Below are 15,206 nucleotides of genomic sequence, written 5' to 3'. Positions count from 1 at the left end.
CAAAAAATCTTTCGATATTGAAATTTCTATTATAAAATATTTTTAACCAAATATATGTATATAAAAATAATGCAATCTATTGAATAGTTCTAAAGATAATAAAGGTTAAAGTAAAGATAAATGTAACGGCTGAATTCGTAACTGTTACTGTATCACAGATAGAAAAAAGTAATGATCATTATCGAAAGAAGTAATGAAAATAGTAACAGCGTTATAAGTAACGCGATACTTTCCAACTTTGAAGATTATCTTATACTAGATGTTTTCCATTCAGTGACACATTTTTATTTTTAAAATCATATTCTAATTCGAGCCGTGAAAGAATGAACGCGATTGACATGGTATTCTTGTTCTCTCATCAATTCTTAAAAAGCTCCATTAATATCATGTCATTGAATCTTGCATAGCAACGAAGGATTAGTGACACAACTGCATTGAACAAAGAGACAAAAAGAGACACATGGACATCATGTTACTTCGTGTACTCAGATCAAAAAGAAAAAAATTCTATTGGCATACTTTTTTGACCACACTTTTTATCGATATGACTTTTCGTACACATGACAGCGACCAATAAGGAAGAAAATTACATTGCGATATTCAACTGTGCTTTACGTTCATTGTTAACAGCTCATCGACTCATGTAAATCGTCATTATTATATTAATAACATATCTTAATTAACTGAAGAGAACCAGTGGTTCCGAAACGTATTATATGTATTTCGAAATTAATATATAAATCATTTCTTGTATGGTTTAATTGTGTGTATAGTTTGCTTCAACTGTAAAAGGCTTGATGATTATTGACCTTGTTTATATTTAATTATTTTTAAATATTTTAAATATTTACAATTATCGTTCTGTCTTTGTTACTTATGGAATGTAAAGAAAAACAGAACGTTTGTGTCGATTTGTGTTACTAAATGGAATTTTAATAACGTTACTTTTAACCACCTATTGTTAAAAGTAATGTTATTAAAATAGCTATGGCGCAGTTAACGTGATGCGCTTTCATTAGGAACGAGCCTGATATTTCTTCCCCCGTGGCAAACGCCTCCTTTCTCTCGTTTTTCTCAATCCTTTTTAGTTTCTTCCTCTTTTTCTTTTTAATTTTAATAATTTTATGATTTACAAAAAACGGCGCGATTCAGTTTCCCGGGTTTGAGAGAATTACTGAGTTCGTGAAATATATATAATGCCGAATCCAATCAGTTTTTAGGTCAAATACAGATCAAATACAAATAGTTTTTGTGTGGACGAATAAATTCCGATATTCAAATCAAACGCACTTGGAATCCTATTAGGGAGGGAAAAAATATTGGCAGTAGCTGGATTAGGCGTATAACTCGATTATTTTTCAATATAATGTTCAAAATAATAATTAAATATTAACTAAAATAATTTTTAGTTGGAATTGCTTTTTAGCTGTAAATTTTGAAAGATGTGTGTGTATGTGTGTATGTGTATATGTGTCAAAATTACTTATTATTTTTTTAAATTACAATATGATTTAATGAAATTTCGTGTTCATAGCCGCTTGTAAAATAACATCAATCGTACAACGATGACTGGGAAATAAGTTTTTTGTCTTTATCTTTTCTTCGTATTTAGTTGCTGATTAAGAAATATTATCGCGTTATAATATATAATAATACAAAATAATAATATATATAAATAATAATAATATATAATAATACAAAATTGATAACAGAGGTTTACCAATATAATTTACCAATATAATTTCCGAACGTTTACCAATATAATTTCCGAATGCCAAGTCGTTTTCCGTGCCAAACGCGGCTATCGAGAGCGATTAAAAGAACAAGTGTTTCAAAAAGGAATCACAAACGCGATGGAACAACGATATCGGTGCAAGTAAAGAAACAAAAGACACGTAGTCTGGAGAACGTTCTTCTCGATTTAATTCCGTGGGGCTTTCCGTTTTCTATTGATGTTTTTATAAGACCGCTATTTCGCCGATTTGCGAGGTCGACGGAAGTAGAGGGAAAGATAGAGAAGATCTTTAGGGGAAGAAGAGACTACGCTACGTTCGCCGAGGGCGAAATGAACCCCCGTGTGCCATGACCCTTTCTTATTACGACCCTCCTTGCCCCTGTTGCGCTCTCCTACGTTATCGAGCCAGATAACGACGGATACATAATACACGGGTGACTGCGTGCGATTCCACGAAATCCACGGAAGCCATCTTCACGCTCCACCGATCAAACGTTACTTTGCGCAGATTTTTCCTTTTTTTCTCTCTCTTTCTCTCTCTTTTTCTTTGCTCTCTTTTCCAACCATCTCTAACAGAACGACCCAAACAGTGCGCCCTACCGCCCGTTGCAAAGGGAACTCATTAAAGGCCCGTTGTACGAAGGAGACCGATCCTTTCGAAGATTTGTAGGTGGAAGCATTACGCGAGAGAGCGAGCACTGAATAGTCGATAATTATTGCGTTCGTTGTACCACCTTGTGTGTCCACGCGGCTGGATATTTTCATCGCGATTTTCGTAATCACCAATCTCGTAATCAAAGCCACAGCAAAATTGTCACGTGGCGAAGATTTGTCGGGAACATTTATTTTGAATATCCAGAGTGGCTGCGTACAGCAAAGAAATATTGTAACTCTTTCATACGATTTATAGTTAGAAAAATTTAGATTCAGTGAAGAGGGCTAGATCAATCATATTAAGTATGTTTTGTCTGTATACCATATCAGCTAAAAGTATATTTGTCAAATAATCCAACCGAAAATAACTAATAAAAAAAAATAAAAATAGATATCAGTCAATATCATTTAAGAAATTTTGATATAATATTAGCCCGTGAAAACATCTTGAAATTAACTGCAAAAAACGAAATAAATAATTTGGCTTGTAATGTTTTATGCAGCAAAATGACTTTATTTTGCTGCAGTCTTAAGTCAATAAGCTTTAAACAAATAAGTGAATCCAAATGAACTTTTGCAAAATATTATATGTATAAAAACAAGTTTTATGTGTATAAAATTTGATGTAATTCTTAATATTAGATACTTTCTCATCAAATTTGCAAATATACGTATTATCAAACTCGATTTTACATAAGAATCAAAGCAAACAAAAAATTAAATAACTTTTAAATCAATAAGAAAATTGTGCTCAAATAGATGGATACTAAGAGACATAACAATAAAACGATCTGTAAAAATTTTGTTAAATTTCTATAATAATATTTTGAAAATAGGTATACTAAACATTCTTAAATGATTTTATAATAGTCGCAGAATTGTTTTCTCTGTTGAAAGCAATCAATATCAAGGCTTCTTGTAACGAAAGTATCTTTACGTTCGCGCTCTGCAGTTTGATGTCATTTGGCGTGTGAACTTATACGTTTGTACAGTTTACAACTCGTTAATGTCTAATGACAGATATACCTCGCACGAGATCGATTCGAGTTGATGGAGAGTCATTAGAGCGCTTTAATCGATCGGTTTTACAGCTTCTACAAGATAATGTCTTGCTGTCGACGGAATACGACAAGATCGATTGCTCTGTCGGCGAGGATGTCTGTATTAGAGTCAACAACCGCGAACGGTCATTCGCTTTATGATCGTTTCCATCAAGCTCAGCCAAGCTTAGAAGCGAATTTAGCGTTATTTTCTGTTCTACTTCAGATTATGCCAATTACGGTAGAATGAGAGTTCACTTAAATAAAACGAGCGTGTTTGGATGCAATCAGAAAATTAAAGAAATGGAATAAAGAGTCTTTTTTGTGTTTGAGTAAAATTTCAAATTCTGTAAATAATAATAACAATAATGGGACGATATTTTGTTGCTGTTGTTTAAATAATAATTATTACTGTCGTTTTAATTAATATTTTATCAAATAATATCGTAACTTGTTCGTAATGAAAACGGTACTTTTGCCCGTTTTGTGTAAAAATATGAACAAGTCAACGATCCACGTTACAATACGATTATGTACGCTCGCGAGATTGCTGTAGTAATTTTATGGTCTTATTTTAGTATTAACAATGTGAATATCGCGACTCGAAAACGCCAGTCGATAACGGTATGTAACGTCGCGCTTGTGATAATAATTGGTTTAATCCCGATATAATTGCGAGCACGTACGAGCTACGACTTTTACGAGAGCGAACGAGATTTCGCGAGCGTGCGCGGTCGCGAGTCGCGAGCGGGGATGTGGACACGGATCCGGGTGCGAGCGGAGGAGGAGGGGGGGGAGATTATTTCCATCGGGTATTCATTTTTAATTAAATTAATCGAGGAATCGGCGCGCTAATCCGTGGAATTCGCGTAGTAGTCGCTTCAGCGTGACGGCCGTGCGCTATTGCAGAATTCCGTGAGGTTGGTAAATATTCGAGGAGCGCCGCATTGTTCTCATTACGGCGTATCGCGCCACGCTATTCCGATAACTTCATCAGCCGGTATTCGACATCGAAATACCCGTAGATAGGAATTTCGATTCACGCGTGAATATAAATAAATACATGCGTGCGCGTTATCGGCCATTAGTCTCGGGACCGCTTGTAGCTTTACCGAAAATGCGAGCATCGCGACAAGGATGTGGGTGAGGGCGTTATCCTCATCTCTCTCTCTCGTTCTCTCTAGTTTTCAACAGAGATAAAAAAAGTTGAGATAAAAAGTTGCTGTTTTATTAACTAAAACTCTGTGATGAATAATTTATTTCTAAGAGATTCTGATTTTTTCTTCGTAGCGCCAAAAAACCGCACTTTCCTCTTTGAAATTTTCTATTTTACGCCGTTGAAGTTTGTTAAAATATTGTATTATTGAAAAACGTTATGTTTTAATTAGTTAAATATATTTTAGTTTATTATTGATTTAATACGAAAATTTTTTTTCTGGGAATTTATAGTACGAGTGTAAAAATAATTGTGCCAATATGTTATAGATAATAGTTCAATTGAATTACGCTATGACAGATATATTTTACTCGTCATCAGATATTCTAGGATTAATATTGAATATGTATGTCGACAGAATTGTATTTATCCATCTGGAACGGTGAAATATTGATAACTGATCATAATTGAAAAGTCTATTCCTACGATCAGAAATAACGTACTGACAAATTAATGTATATGTATATATATATATAAAATATTGCAATAGAATACATATATATATATATATATAGACTCGAAATAGTCACGTGCAGCAAATGTAATAAAAAAGATTACCTATAATACTGAGATATATTCTAAAAATACAAATAATCAAATATTATTTCCTATTATTGATTCGATCTTTTATGAAAGAATAAAGTTCGTATTTTTGAAGAGGATCATGAAAGTTATAGATTTTTTTTTTATTAATCCTTTGACTGCCGCAGGGATTTTTGTAATGGGTTCCCTGGTACTACACTATTATTTTTTATGTGATGTAATTCTAAAGTAAATTTTTCACTTTAGAATACATTTTTCAATAAAATATATTTTTCGATAAAAATCTTTGGTAAAATTGAAAATCTCTCTAGAATTCACGATATACTATATACAGAATATTTACTACATGGAAAACCTGGAATTTGTAGGAGATTTCTTTTTATTCTTGAAAATCAGGGATTTTCATGGAATTTTATTGGGTCTCAGGGCAATTTTTATAATTTTGTTTTTAACTTAAATTCTTATTCTGAAAACATTATTTCTTTATAATCATTTTTCTTAACAAAATGTTGACAATCAATTAGCAGTATAGGTATAGTCGCGTACATTCATATATATTCTTGTGTTTCGCAAGTTTTTATAAAAAAATTAAGGTAACAGTAGAAAACAATACTTTACTTAGTAGAATAGAGTAGAGTTAATAATTATTTGTAGTGAGCCTTCCCTATCTTATAGATTGTAAAAAATAATATAGTTTCGTGGAAACTCTATTTTCTGCTAATTCCCAATAGTTTATTTGCGTTGCTTGCACTCCTATTTATTTCACAATTGCAATAAAAAATTTTATAATTTTGCCTGGAATTTTGAATAAAAAAATATCTAGAAAAAAGTCAAGGAATTCTAAGGGAAATTGTTTACAAAATTTCAGTAAACACTCTGTATATAAAATCAATGCAAAAAGTTGATTCTTGATTCATATAAAGATGATACTAGTAAAAAAATGTATTAAATTTACACACACTAAAATTGATATGGCGATGCTCTGAACACACATAGGTGTACATCCAATTGTACATATATACATAGCAGTCGAAGTGTTAATAAATCCATTCTGTATATTGTTATAGTAAACAAAAATAATAAACAAAGTAAATAATATAAATATACATAGGTACATTTGTGTACGTGCTTTGTATACCTTGTAACGCGTGCAAATAGATACTTGGGTCTAGAAAGACGACTCGAGCACACGTAAAGGAGCTATTAACTTACAGTAACAAGGTGATCGCGAGGGACGATTAGAGAGCTGTCGGAAAGGGATCGTAAAATTTGTTGAATTTCGGTAACAGCTTTGTAGAACTACTTGAATTTCAAATAGTGCGAGTGATAAAGCCGTAACAGTAAATTTATCACGAGTAGACGATCAAAAGTTAAAATCGTAGGAAACGAGCGGTTTGACATGGTGACAGATCCATGGTAATATCGCTTTGTAGAATTCCATTCTGTAGAATTGACATCTTGCGTTCTGCATATTTCTATTAATAACGGATAATAGATCTGATCAGAGAAAGGGAGAGAGAGAAGGAGAAAGAGAGAGAGAGAGAGAGAGAAGGCTATTTGTATTTCGACGTCAGAACAAGAGTTTTATAAATATCGCTAGGAGATTCTCTGTCACGAGACAGAACAAACATTTAACGATACGTCTGCCTTCGTGGCGCATCAGGGTAAATCCTTTGACAATGTATGCTCATGTAATAACGAATAAAGTAATGCTGGCACGCAATATGATATGGGTTGGATTTGAGTTTTATGACATTCATACGAAGACATTATTCGAAAAGGAATTTTTTTCACTTTTATGTCCTGGGTAACTTCATTAAAATTTTAGATTTGCAGGATGTAGATAGGAATTTCACGAATTCTACGCACATGGTTCATACGGACTTTCATGCATACGAATCTGTGTAATGTGTTTTACGTACCAGAAAGCGTGGCCCGTTAAAATTATTGCAGTATGCGCGCTATATTTATTTGCGCGCTTATTATTATTAAATGCAGATAAATTCAGAACGAATTGTTGAATGCGAGCTCGTGAAATATTACGCTATTGTTTCTACCGTGGGAACTATACCAGCCATTAGAGTATGATCAATTGCCTCGTAAAACTATTAACCGCTTTCGGGGTGAGAGATTTAGACAGAACCAAAGAAAAGTAATGAGTTTATTGAACAAAGTATACTTAATAACGGCAATAAAATCTGATTAGAAGTTTCACGAATAACGATCATTACAAGGCTTTCGCCCGAATCAACAATTTATACTTCTATGGCTGCATTCGAAGAGCGCGCTATCAGTGCTATTTGTGTCATCTATCCTTGTTTTACGTCTAATAAACAATGATGATAGAATGACACAAATAGCGCTAATAGTATCTCCCCGAATGCACCCTATAAATATCTTCTATAAACAAAGATAGCTATATTAAAATTCTAAAAATGAGATAATATCCTTTCTAACTTTCACGTTCCGAACTAGTGTTAGATAATCGTGCCGCCGTCGATTAAGTCTTAGACGTAACAGATTTGTGATTGAAAACGTGGTACATGCGATTTATCCGATAAACGTTTTCGTTGATGCTGGCAGCAGCAGATCTCGCCATCACGTTTCGGAGAATGGAAGTCTAGCAGCAGGATTCTTTTTTTCTTTTTTTATCGCATATCGTGTATTTTACTACAATAAATCGCTATATCGATACAGATTGCGTCGCATACAGGCCGCGCTCTCGAAGACATAATATCGACGATGCGACGTATATACGTGATTTTCAACGGTAAAGTGGTTCTCAAGTGTCAAATTTGTAAGATTTCCATTAGACGTGATTTCGCGTCTCTAAGAAGAATCTCAGAGAGCTTCGGGCCCACGTTTCTCCACGTCTCCTAGTCGTGTCTCGTATCTTACGTACCTTTTATTCGTTTAGTTTCCGACACGCCGCGCCGCCAAGATTTCATTGCGGCTGCGTGAATCTCACGTATACTGTATCCCTCAAGGATTAAAACGTCGGGCATATGTTCCTGAATTCCCACCTGTGAGCTTTCCTTGACGTATCAGTCTTCCGCGCATAGAAGAAGCGAGACGTTTTTCAGGAAATATTTCCCGAGACGTATCGTCTGAATAACGCATAAGTATACAAACGAAGATGGAGCAAGGATTCGATTTCCGACAAAATACCGTTTATCCTACTTTTCCTACGTTTTCTTTTTTTTTCTTTTCTTTTGGTATCTCCACGCGCACGTCTCACTTTAAATTAAGATATACAGAAAGAACCGTTGAATCGTCTTAATCGCTACGCGTATCAGATGTGTACAGTGTTTCGGGCGAGAGAAAACGATGCTACGTGATGGTTTCGTGGGCCTCTCAAAAATAACGCCGGCGAGGCCGAGTATGACACGTTTCCGCCGCCGTCGTTCAGTGAGTCCACGTATTAGGCCTGTCCAACTGGTGAGCTCTGCTTTTATGCCCAATTGATACAGCATCGTAACAACCCGTCTCAATGATGCATACCTTAAATTCGTGTATTCGTTCGCTTGAAAAATCTTGTGTACAAAACTACGAACCTCCGATACTTCTAGGAGAACAATGATAATGCTAATTTCGTAAAATCGAAATAGTTTAGAATAACAGATCAGTTCATGTAGATTTCATTATTCATAACTCAGCATAATTGAGTTTCATTATGCATAAGAATTTAATAATGCCGTGATGATGTCTCTTACAGTGTTATTTTAATCATACTGATGTATTTGTACGTAATAGTGTGTAATTAATTTAGAACTTAGATAAATAATAGAACTTTAGATGAATAATAGATCAGAACTTTAATAATGAATAAGTAAAAGAACAAATCTGTAAGGGCACCGAGAGGAATTGTGCTCAATGACAAGAGGGACGACGTAACGCTCGCTTGCAATTTTAAAATTAGAGCTATTTTAGCTCGATTCTTGCAGCATACGTTACAACGTCGATTGTTCAATATTCAGCTGATGGTGATTCTTTAACTTATATAGGACGTGCAAATATTTACGCGTGTACTTCATAATTAAGAAATTATGCAATATATCTATCATCATATACAGGGTGTCCCGTGGGAATGTGTTGAAATTAATCAGCTGTTATTTTCGAAAATATTCAGTTATTGATAAAACAAAAATTGCGCTGAAAAAAAAGAGAGGAAAGTCTGCAATTTTTAATGAGTATAAATAAAGTTTAACAAAATGTTTATGTATCAATTAATTTTATTGATGAAAAATTATGCTAAAATCAAGTAAGCGCTAAAATTATATGTAAAATCGTAGATAAGGTTGAACAGCTTCAGCTTGCAGCTATTTAAAAAGTTATTAGCAATATTAAAAACGATGTTAGAAAAAGTTTTTATGAGCTTTCATAAAAAAATTGTGTTTTTGTACAAATTCAGATGGTGCACCCTTCGAAAAAATTACTCCTTGGGATTATGAGCATATTTTTCATCAATAAAATTAATTGATACATAAACATTTTGTTAAACTTTATTTATACTCATTAAAAATTGCAGACTTTCCTCTTTTCAGCGCAATTTTTGTTTTTTCAATAATTGAATACCTTCGAAAATGACAGCTAATTAGTTTCAACATATTCCCATGGAACACCCTGTACATATAATTACCGTATATAATAAAATAACATTCGGCAACGGACGTGATGACGCTCTTTCGATGCCAATGTGGCTAAAAGTAAATAACTTTTCCATTGTATAGCGAGATTATTTTCTAACAATGATCTATATATAATAAAGACAATTATTTTCATTATCAATTTTATTACAAAATGAAGGCAGCTATCTTCATTATTAATCATTATTATAAAACGAATTCGCTATATTATACAACAACAAAAAGTTATTTACGTTGATATTGGTATTCAGATTATTTCAAAATATTCATGAAGTTACGGTTTTAATTGAAAAGTAATAATAAATTCTGCAAAAGTAACAACGCGGAAGAACACTTCGCACAATCTTTTTCCCGATGCTTCTTCGAATGTAACGACAGGCGGACGACTCATCCAGTAGTATAACTTGTAACAACGCCGCCGCGAGACGCCTTAATGATGGTCTTTAATGACGGTAGAGCGACGCTCCGGAATTGCTGTACGTACCGCGCTTTGTTCGCGTTTGTTCCGCGTGCAATAAACTCTTGCAACATCCTGTCGTGCCATAAACGCGTTTTCGTGCGACGCGACGATGCGATCTCCATCTCGCAACGCCCGCGCCGTCACGACGCGACGTCGCAAAGAGCGGGCGACTTCTACGAGACGCGCGCTCTCGCTTGTAAAAGGGAACAGTTTTTCATAACAATTTTTATAGAAACGAAAAACGTAAGATTGTGGCGTGAGCAGAAACGCACGCTTCGCAATCGCGTTCAAGCGTCAACGTGAATTTTCGTGTTTTGACTGGTATTTCTGAATGTATTCACCCCTTTTTATTCTTCTTGTTTGTGTATCCCAAGAGAAATTTTCCAGACTTCGTGGGAATGTGTTATTCAAGCGGATTTAAATGGAAAGAAGTCGTATTGCGGTACATTCAGATTGATTTGAAATACTTACGAAGTTATTACAGTCTTAACGAGATGAGTAGACATCTCGCAAGCAGATGCTTTTTCTACTACGACTCGACAAGTTGTAAATAGTCGATGCAAAACTATAATTTGATTTTAACTTATAATTTCGAATTAATTTTGTGACAAAAGTCAATTGGTCGCAGTACTATCGCATCAATCACTATTATTATTAAATATATTGTTTTTATGATGTAAAATTGTAAAATATATCGAATATAGCTTCTGTAGTCTATCTATTTAATTTACAATAATGTACAAACCAGTCAATTTCATGCTATTGCATTATCTTATGATTAAAATTGCGTCGTTTATATTACTGTAAAATCGTGAATCTTATAAAGTCGTTATTATATGTGCAATTTATATCCGAAGAGAGCCCCAATCCTTGAGAGCCGAATGTTATTTCTTTGAAATAAACGAAGAATCCAGTCACTTGTTTTTTATTGATGCAAATAATCTTCGAATAACTAAATTTTATTCAACTGTTCTAACTCTGATTTGTATCAAATGGTGATTTCTGTTTAAAATCACTTGAGCGACACATTTCCAAAAACTATCAAATCTCGGTTCATACATGCTACTTGGTCATTTTTTTTGAATCGATAATTTCGAAACCACGATACACAAGTACAAGAATTAAAATTGTGAGGATGACAGCTGTACCATTTGTAAATATAAGTAATGTAAAATGTTCTTAAAGGAACGGCAGTGTTTATAACGGATATGAGCGACTTGTATCACACATGCACACATCTACAGGTCTGTGCTTTTGGAACCCACCTAATCAATTATTTCGATTACCGAGATACATAGTCTCATCTTGTTAGCGACACGATCGATTCGTTTGCACTGACCGCGTGAATTTTCCATCCGATCGGCCTGAAATCTGGTCTGTCGAAAATGGACGATCAGCAGATCGGTGCCCCGGTAGTTGGACAGGCCTTGCCTAACGTAATCCGCTTCGTCGTGGCGTATTCGACCCGGGCAGTATTTACATAATTCGAGTCGCATGCGCGTCGCGCGTAATGACTTGGAGCAGGCAATCGCGCAATCTTCCACGAAAATCTCGCATATCTAAGTAGTCCAGCCGGCGGCAACTTCGACTAAAGTAAATAAGGAATAAGAGGGACGAGCGGAGGATGAGGGAGGTTGGAAGGTGGAATGGAAGACGGGAGGATGGTTTGAGGAGGAAAGAAGACCCGCGAGGAATGGATGGGAGAGGGTATGAGTCTGGGGGATTACTGGAAAAGATGAAAAAGAAGAGAAGGAGGATGGAGCGGACCATAAAGTCCCGGAGGGGAAAAGAGGAGGGGGAAGGATAATATCCTACCTATCACAAACGGAAGTAATGACGTAATAGTTATGGACATTTTCGAAGTAAAACGCTTATCGCGCTAAAACGACGCCCGCTACGACGAGTACCACCGGTACCAGCACGCCCGCCAGATTCCTCTTCGCTGCCGACGTTTTGCGACGTTGTATCGCTGCCATCTTGTCACCTGAAACGGCAAGAGAGACAGGTGGATCCGTTAGTAAATCGGTTGCCGAAATCGATCGGCGTTATTCGTCGAGGTGCCCCCGTTATCGAGGTAATCGAGTACACATCGACGAGGGGTATATCGCGCGACGACGGGACGTTCCCGTTGGAAACGGTGGCGTATCTCTTGTAAGTTAAGTCGAGCGTTATTTCCGCCGTGGGCGCACCATGTTTGTTGTTGCCGCTGCAACATGTTAAAGCCGAGAGAGTACAACCAGCGATAAAGCGATTGCGCTTTCCATCTCTTTATCTTTCACTTTAGCTCTCTTTCGTTCCCTCTATTCTTTCTTTCTCCCGTTACCATTTTGCCTGTTATTTAATAATTGCGTCTTCCGTCACGCGCGCGCTTTCAGCCGCTCGCACGAGAGAGCGATCGGAAGGCGACTTACACAAATTACGCAGATTAAATCCGCATATGCAAACAGACGCGAATCCGCGGCACACGCTTTCACGCTAAACGGCTGGTTTGATTTGAATCCATTATTCATATTGAACGTACCACGCTACGCGCGTATGTATGTATGTGTATGTGTGTTGGACGAACGAAAGTCAAGACGGATCAATGCGAGTCGTACAGCGCCGCGTGATACATGCGTCTTATTATTCAGATATTCGGAATTTCAATATTCGGATTAACACGGATTTTAATCTCTACAGAAGTCGAACTAAAAATTATATCGTGAGGGGGTAATCACTAGTTGAAATATTGTCTTACAGATTACATGATTTCATATGATTTCATCTGATTACAAATGATTTTTTTCACTACATATGAAATTATTTGGTAAAATATACGACTTTATTTAATATTGTATAATGATTTCTCGTGGTTGCATATGTAATTATCGGATTATACATAGATTTTATATGAATTTTATAATGATTTCGAGGACTTTGTTCCATGATTACATTAAGTTATCCCCTCGTTATATCGGGCATGCATTGTAGTTTCTCAGAAGCCAAATCGATCAATTTCGTTTTTTATAAATTTTTAAACTTTAGTACTAAAGCGTTTACTTTCGTTGATTTTGTCTACTTCACACTTTGTGGAATCAGTTTAACTTTTGAGAGATTTATATGATAAATAAAAAGGTGAATTTTTATTAATGCGCTCGGGACTTCTGCTTTTAATATTCGCGAGATACATATCATATAAAATATTTTTTTAAGTACTGTTTAATATTTTAGAAAGATTTTGAGATCATTTTATAATAAAAAGTTGATATGAATATATAATATATGATCTCGAGTCTCTTACATACATATTTCAGAGATATAGAATATGAAAAATAAAATCGCTTTTTTAAAAGCTTTTAAATGAAAAACAATTTAAAAATAAATTAATTTTTATGTCCAATTTTTTCAAGGTATTGACATCGAATTTGTTATGAATACGTATATCTTTAAATTAAATAAATCATTCTATGTTAATTGTAAATTCAATTCCTTCAAAAGCATCAGGCAAAATTTAAATGTATATTTTGTAAGTAAAAATTAAGGTAATACTTTGTCTATTTATTGCACGATTATCTTACTTTTTTAGGTATCAGGAAGTTTTTGAAGAAAACTTTTTTCGTTTAGAAGTTATAAAAAAAATGATAATTTTATAGAATGTTTAAATTTAGATCTCTCTCTCTCTCTCTCTCTCTCTCTCTCTCTCTCTCTCTCTCTGAAACGAGGCTTTTGAGATCATATTTTCACATGTACTTTTCTTCTCATATCATAAAATCTAAAAAATCAACTCCTAAAATATTGAACAGTACTCAAGAAACATCCCGTATACAGACGATTACATTTTATGCATGTATCAGTCCATATTGTAATATCGGATTACGCCGATCGTTATGGTCGAACATACCAAAGAAACAAGGAATAAAGAGGAGAAATTGCATTTTCTTCTGACGCTCGTTTCAAATCCTGATATTGATATCGAACGGCAGTTGATTGTGACGGTTTCGTAGAGATCTCCCTTTTTTCCTTGCACGACGTAAACATCGTTTGTGTCGTGGACCGTCGTTGTGTAACGCGGATTTCTTTCACTCGGATTAGCGACTCGCGGAGGATTCGAAATAAATTCTGGGCGTAGATTTCCATTATAATTTCCAATTGAAATTGTGGACTCCCACGGACTCGGCCGGCGCGTCTCCCGTTGCATACAAAATTACTTCCCAACGCTCCGACGCATCGCGTCGTGCGGCGCTGTGTTCCGTGGAACTGCACAGAATACGCCGTGGATTACTGAGCTAATTACTGTCGTAGTTACTCACGCCGTGCGTCGTAGCTATCCCGCGGAATAATTAATGTTGATAATAGATATATGCCGTATATTATAAATTGTGTTATACAATATCGCGTGCGTCATAGCGTGTGCCGATATTAATTCGTTGTTACGGAGATTGGAGATAATCGAGGGGTGACAAGTATGTAATTAGTATTGATACGAGGAAACTACTTTCAATCAATATCACGCTCTTATCATCAGTCTCATTCTTAATGTACGCAACATAATGAATTGTTTATTCATCGAGATATTTAATAGTGATAATGATAATTGTGAGAAGGAAAATTATATGTTTATTACACATGTGTATGTATTATGATCCAAATATCATTTTTGTACAGTAACTTGTAAACATAATGATGACTTTAATCAAATTAAAAATTCTTTAGATGATAGGAATTTCAGATAAAGTGTAGTACATAATTTAATTATAATTGATCAATTAAATTTACATTAAACAAGTGTTTATTTCAGATCTAATTTAGGTAACTGCTAAAAGAAATTGGCACGACTAAAATGTCAATCTATTCTTATTCGATTACATCTTTTTTCTTCCTTCGAGTAAATAAAAGTCTGAAATGGAGAACGTTTAATGAATAGAGAAAAGGA

The 15,206-nt window shown here is 35.0% G+C and overlaps 1 protein-coding gene across 4 annotated transcripts in view; it reads right to left on the bottom strand.

The window, feature by feature from the left end:
- Positions 1 to 11,464: 11,464 nt before the first annotated feature.
- dpr12 (defective proboscis extension response 12) overlaps positions 11,465 to 15,206 on the bottom strand; it is a 214,707-nt gene continuing 210,965 nt past the window's right edge. For all 4 annotated transcript variants that reach the window (XM_018448518.1, XM_018448516.1, XM_018448515.1 and 1 more), the window contains one exon: positions 11,465 to 12,278. In XM_018448518.1, the coding sequence (XP_018304020.1) occupies positions 12,166 to 12,278 (113 nt within the window). In that variant the 3' untranslated portion in view covers positions 11,465 to 12,165. The remainder of the gene's footprint in view (positions 12,279 to 15,206) is intronic.

The sequence above is a fragment of the Mycetomoellerius zeteki genome, unplaced genomic scaffold, assembly GCF_001594055.1.
Source record: "Mycetomoellerius zeteki isolate Tzet28-1 unplaced genomic scaffold, Tzet1.0 scaffold221, whole genome shotgun sequence".
NCBI classification, from domain to species: domain Eukaryota; kingdom Metazoa; phylum Arthropoda; class Insecta; order Hymenoptera; family Formicidae; genus Mycetomoellerius; species Mycetomoellerius zeteki.
The sequence above is the reverse complement of the archived record's forward strand: the minus strand, read 5'-3'. Positions and strand labels throughout refer to the sequence as shown.